The sequence below is a fragment of the Coptis chinensis genome, chromosome 2 (assembly GCF_015680905.1).
Source record: "Coptis chinensis isolate HL-2020 chromosome 2, ASM1568090v1, whole genome shotgun sequence".
NCBI lineage: Eukaryota > Viridiplantae > Streptophyta > Magnoliopsida > Ranunculales > Ranunculaceae > Coptis > Coptis chinensis.
Genome location: NC_141457.1, coordinates 70,461,620 through 70,467,018, shown reverse-complemented (window position 1 = coordinate 70,467,018; position 5,399 = coordinate 70,461,620). Strand labels below are relative to the sequence as shown.

At 40.2% G+C, this 5,399-nt stretch overlaps 1 protein-coding gene across 4 annotated transcripts; it reads left to right on the top strand.

Moving 5' to 3' along the window:
• On the top strand, positions 1–5,399 carry LOC147517506 (uncharacterized). 4 transcript variants are annotated; one of them, XM_086589667.1, is made up of 5 exons: positions 26–138; positions 1,557–1,971; positions 2,102–3,353; positions 3,471–3,587; positions 3,669–5,399. In XM_086589667.1, the coding sequence occupies exons 3-5, from the start codon at positions 2,193–2,195 to the stop codon at positions 4,878–4,880; spliced, it is 2,490 nt and encodes an 829-aa protein (XP_086445793.1). In that variant the 5' UTR covers positions 26–138; positions 1,557–1,971; positions 2,102–2,192; the 3' UTR covers positions 4,881–5,399. The 4 variants fall into 4 exon arrangements, with proteins under 4 accessions (XP_086445792.1, XP_086445794.1, XP_086445793.1 ...); XM_086589666.1 differs by lacking the exon at positions 1,557–1,971 and having other exon boundaries at positions 1–138; XM_086589668.1 differs by lacking the exon at positions 1,557–1,971 and having other exon boundaries at positions 5–138; positions 2,185–3,353.

Here is a 5,399-nt window from a genome sequence, read left to right as displayed (position 1 = left end):
AGTCGAGCCCACATATAAAGTCCAATTGGAATACTCGGAAGGGTACATTACGGTAATTATCTGAGAAATCAATAGACCTTTTGAGTTTTGAGAGAAGTTCTGTTTCGAAAGATCGAACAACTCAAGAGCTTTTTAAAGGTAAATTCCCGTACCGATAATGAGAATAGATATTGATCTGTTTTGCATAATCAATTTGTTTTAATTTTGTTTTTCTTATTCCCGTACCAACAAATTTTATTTCTTTTTTAATAATTAAGTGTGTGTGTGTGGGGTTTGAATCACTTCAATTCTTTTGCTTGCCACAATTGCTATTACACTTTGGAATCTTTTAGCTGTTTAATGTCTTTGTTAACCATATGGATGAATACTATAACACCATTTTGCGTAGAATTCAGTTGAGGATTTGATGCCTTCAATTAACTGTTATTGTTTCTCCTCATTTCTAAGTTTGAAGTCCTTTTTTGAGGAAGAAAGAAAACAAGGTGCTGAAAATTATTCAGCCCGTGCCAATTAAAGTATTGAGCCTAGGGGAGGTGTGAAGAGTTGGACACTCTTTGGACTACATAGGATTAAGTACGAGTAAGGATGGTACTGAAGAAAAGGATCCTCGTCACTTTCATACGTTGTTATCTTTCTCTTCGCTCCATGTAGAGTGTAAGGAACCCATGAAGATAGCCCATATATACAAGCCACCATCTATAAACGCAGGTGTAGCTTGGCATTGCAAAGAAGCCTTAAGGCGTCTAATGAGCCATGTAACTATGTTTTACTCAAGGGGTGAGTCTAGCGCCTCGGTGACTGCAGAGGGATACTTTCAACTGCATAGAGGCCTAAATAACATTGATAGAGGCGTTGGGGACAACAGAGGAAACCTTGTTCCTTTTATTCGCTTCTTTTCCAGTACTTGACTTTTGATATCTTCTGTTTCTTCAAATCGGCACTAACCACTCGACTTCAAACCCCTCTTTTGTCTATTCGTACTCTTTCAGACCCTCAGCAAGTCTTTTAAGCAGAATTTGTTAGCAGTTTGCATTGAACAGACTAAACCCTCTCAACCAAATTTCTTTAGCTTCTTATTTATTTGAAGTCTCTTTTACACTTTCCTGCTGTACTGACTCCTTATATCAATCCTTGTCCTTGCATCCCTAACATATTATATCTGTTATTTAAGCCTATAAGCGCATATCTTGATTATCATTCTTTTTTATAAGAGCATAGCTGGCCATATTGTTTCCTTGTACAGCTCTTCAGTCTAACCAAAATGTATCAGTCACATAGCATCTTGAAGCAGACATCCAATCCAGACATCCTATCCTAGACCTATGTGAAAAGCTTCGTTGAGACAGCTTTGTGTCGAAGCACCACCGTCATCTATCACTTTATTCACTACACTATAGATCTTAAGTTCATTGTCCCTCTAATCTTATGAAGCATACTCTGTTTCACAAGCATGCTTCCTCGTTTGTCAATAAGATGGCAACTCATATCTAACCATGAACATTGACTCAATTTGTCAAGTAGATTTCGTTGGAAGTTGAAATGCTTATTATCAATAGGGATTGCAGATGAAGGAGAAAGTTGGCCAAATGTTTAGGACTAAAGTTTTTAAGTGGAAGATCGTGGGGTAATGCTTTGTAGATGAGACACCAAATGTCCGTAGACTTAGTGCCGTAAAGATCAGTACATGTTGAGATGGAGTGGTAAGATTAGGTAGAAATGAATTTGGAGTTGAACTCAAACAATTCCAAGCATGATATTCCAAGTGAAAGCCATTTGAGATGGTCTGGGCATGTGCAGCTCCTATAAAAGTGTTCATCTGAAGGAATGTGTAAGTTGAAGTTTCTAGATGAGCAAGAGGAAGACAAAAAGACGAGTTTGTGGGATCAGATTAGTTATCAGAGCTATATATTTGGGTAAAACTTAAGAACAACCAGCTTCAAGTATATCGGATCTTTCGATGCTGTTGCAGTGGTAATAGTTGTTGATTGTGGAGTTATGATATACCATCATTTTCTCCATCTTTTATCATGTGGTTGCTTTCCCAAGTTTTCTTGTTAAGTTTCTTATCTTTTCCATTTTCCGTTTTTGCGCGCCTTCATAGATATCATGTTTTGAAACGAAAGAAGAAAGAAACTACAGTCGAACTTTGCTGTTCACATCTACACTTTGAAATCTGGTTGGCAGGCAAGAGTATGGCCCTAGGAGAGAATAATGAGGAAGTCGGGAATGAAGGTGACACATCCTCAAAGTTGGTGCCATCAAAATTAGCAACTCGAAAGTCGTTGAAACCTAAAACTAAAATTGTAAAGAAAATTCGGCGTCAGATCTCTACAACGGCAAAGAAAGTCAAAGGTTCTGCAGAGGTTCCAGAGCCAAAGCAAGACGCACAGGGGGAGGGGAAGAAAACTGAGAGTGCAAATAGTCCAAAACTTGAGGACGGGAAAAAAGTTGGGAATGCTGGTGAAGCGTCCGCAAAGCTGGTTCCGGATAAAACAGGAACTCCAATTTCATTGAAACCTGATCCTAAAATTGTGAACAAAAGTCTGACTCAAATCTCTTCAAAGGCCAAGAAGGCCAAAGGTTCTCCACAGGTTCAGGGGGAAAAGAAGGGTGAGAAGAGGGACGGGAAGGAAGTTGAGATTGCTCACAGTCCAGAAGCTGGGGGCAAGAAGAAAGTTCCAAATGCTGGTGAAGCGTCCTCAAAGTCGGTGCTGTCAAAAACAGCAACTCTAAAGTCATTGAAACCTGGTCCTAAAATTGTAAAGAAAACTTCTACACAAATCCCTGCTATGCTGAAGAAATCCGAAGGTTTTCCACAAGTCCAGGGGGAAAAGAACTATGAGAGGAGGGAGGGCAAGAAAGAAATGAATGATAATATTCCAGAAGCTGAAGACAAGAAGTTAGATGGGGAGATCAAGGAGAAGCACACACAAGCTGGCAACCAGATAAAAATTACAACTCAGAAAAGTGGAGTAAATAAAATTTCACGGAAAATGAATAGAGAGAAGAATACCACCATAGAAAAATCAAGGAGAGATGAAAAGAAGAGGCCAAATTCAGATAATTGGGACAGAGATAAGGGTGCCAATGCAAAGCACCTTAGGAATCAGGACAGAGAAATGCTTGGAGGGTTGATTTTTATGTGCAATGCAAGGACGAAACCAGATTGTTTCCGCTATGAGGTCATGGGTGTATCATTGAGCAAGAAAGAGGTTGTATTGGGCATAAAACCTGGTCTAAAGCTCTTCCTTTATGATTTTGATAGCAGGCTTATGTATGGTATCTACAAAGCATCTTCTTCTGGTGGCATGAAGCTTGAACAATCAGCTTTCGGCGGGGCATTCCCTGTTCAGGTTCCATTCCATATCATCTTGTTTTTCGTTCACAATTGAGATTAGCAAATTGGGGAAGAACCATAAACTTTTATAGACGCGGGAGTCATGTCCTGTTGACTTTTGGTCCTTCTGCAGGTGCGCTTTAAAGTTCACATGGATTGTTATCCACTACCAGAAAGTGTTTTTAAAAAGGCAATCAAGGAAAATTATGACGGCAACGACAAATTCAAGCAAGAGCTTACGGTTCAGCAAGTAGGACCACATCCTTTGGGTTCAAAGCCGTTTCCCATAGTTTAAGGCGAAGGCTTACATTGTATCCATGTGCTTTTGCAGGTTAAGAAGCTCACGGAACTGTTTCATCCACTCCAACAACATCGTTTGGATTCACATTCCTTTGTTCAAGTTCCTCATGCGCCAGTGTTCTACCAGCCGATACCAGCTTTTGGGGTTAGAGAGAATTTCAAGGACAGAATTGAAGCTCTTCCTCAGGTACACAGAGGCCTTCACTCTCCTCGTGAATCCAGGAGGAACAATACTCAATTTGATAATGAAAGGGATAGGCTATTGCACCCTCCTGCCTCTATACCCCAGGTACACGGGAAATCAGTCTCTAGAAAATCTTACTCTCATGAAGAATCCAGGAGGAATTACAATCTATCTGATCATAAAAGGGAGTGGCAAGTGCATCAGCCTTCCTCTACACTAGCACGGGTACACAGGGAACCAGTTCTCAAAGATCCGTACTCTCGCGATGAATCCAGGATAAATTATATTCCGTCTGATCGTGGGAGGGAACATCGATCAAATTATCCTGCCTCTACACGAACCCAGCTACACGCGGAACCAATTTCCAGAGACTTGTACAATTTTGATGAATCCAAGAGGACTTATATTCCTGCTGATCGTGAAAGAGAGCAGCAATCATATCATCACGTCCCTGCTTCTACACCACCCCACCTGCATAGGGAACCAATTTCTAGAGACCCGTACCCTTTGGATGAATCGAGGACTTATATTCCCTCTGATCGTGAAAGGGAGCAGCGATTTCATCGTTCTGCCTCTACACATGTTGAGATTGCTCCTAAACAAAAGGAAGCGGCTTTTCATGAGCCGTTTTTCCTGACTGAGAAAGAATATCGAACTCACGGTCTTAGGCAATTGCGACGTAGTTCACCACCTCTTGCTACTGCTCCTGTACCCACCTCGTTAGATCCATATACAAAGGATTTTTATTTACCTTATCATCCCATTGCTTTATCAAAACCATATTCTCCACCACGTGGAAAACAGGTGGTCTCATCAGAATCGTATTATCAGGCTCCTAGGAGGGAAACTTTTTTGACTGACCCGAGTTATGCAGACAAAAATCCTATTGATTACTCACATTCCAATAGGATTGAGGATATAGGACTATATTCAAGACATGCATCCAATGTATTATCAGATTACAACCAGAAACACTATGTGGGGGGTAAAGCCGAGCTTGGGTCTATACCGGTGTCATCTCTATATGCGTTTGCAGGCCCATCGACGACTTACAACTAACTGACCCGAATTTCCCGAATCTAGTATTGGGATCTATTTTACTATTGAAAATAATTCACTCTGGTTTTTGTTGCTTAGTTTTAAATTATTTGTCTGTTTAAGATTGGATGGACATAATACGGTGTCATTTTAAAATATCTTACCTGGTACTTTATTAAGATTTATGGCATCAATGTTGTCTCAATTTTCTAATATCGGCATTTTTTGGTTTCATTACCTATTCTTTGTACCATACCGCTGATGTTCTGGTAATTATTTTATATGGTTGTGTAAGTTCTTCCTCCATGTCCTGGGGTAGCCAAGCAAGAGATTTGTACTGGAAATTACAAACTTGTCAGAGGGCCTGAGAGACTCAGATAAAACATCAAGAAGAACATGGCAGAGCTCTTTAACTTTGGTTGAGCTAGGCCGGAGGCTGACCTATGTCAATATCTTTTTTGATTCGTACTCTTCCATGTTATATTGATCATTGAACTGAACAGATAGTGCTGGATTTATTTTTACATTCATTTCGTATAA

What these genes read in the sequence shown, in the direction of transcription:
- LOC147517506 (XM_086589665.1), top strand. Translation starts at nt 2,028, where the DNA reads ATGTGGTTGCTTTCCCAAGTTTTCTTGTTAAGTTTCTTATCTTTTCCA. An exon ending in GCGGGGCATTCCCTGTTCAG is followed by an intron (nt 3,354 to 3,470) that starts GTTCCATTCCAT and finishes GTCCTTCTGCAG; the next exon opens with GTGCGCTTTAAAGTTCACAT. An exon ending in AAGAGCTTACGGTTCAGCAA is followed by an intron (nt 3,588 to 3,668) that starts GTAGGACCACAT and finishes GTGCTTTTGCAG; the next exon opens with GTTAAGAAGCTCACGGAACT.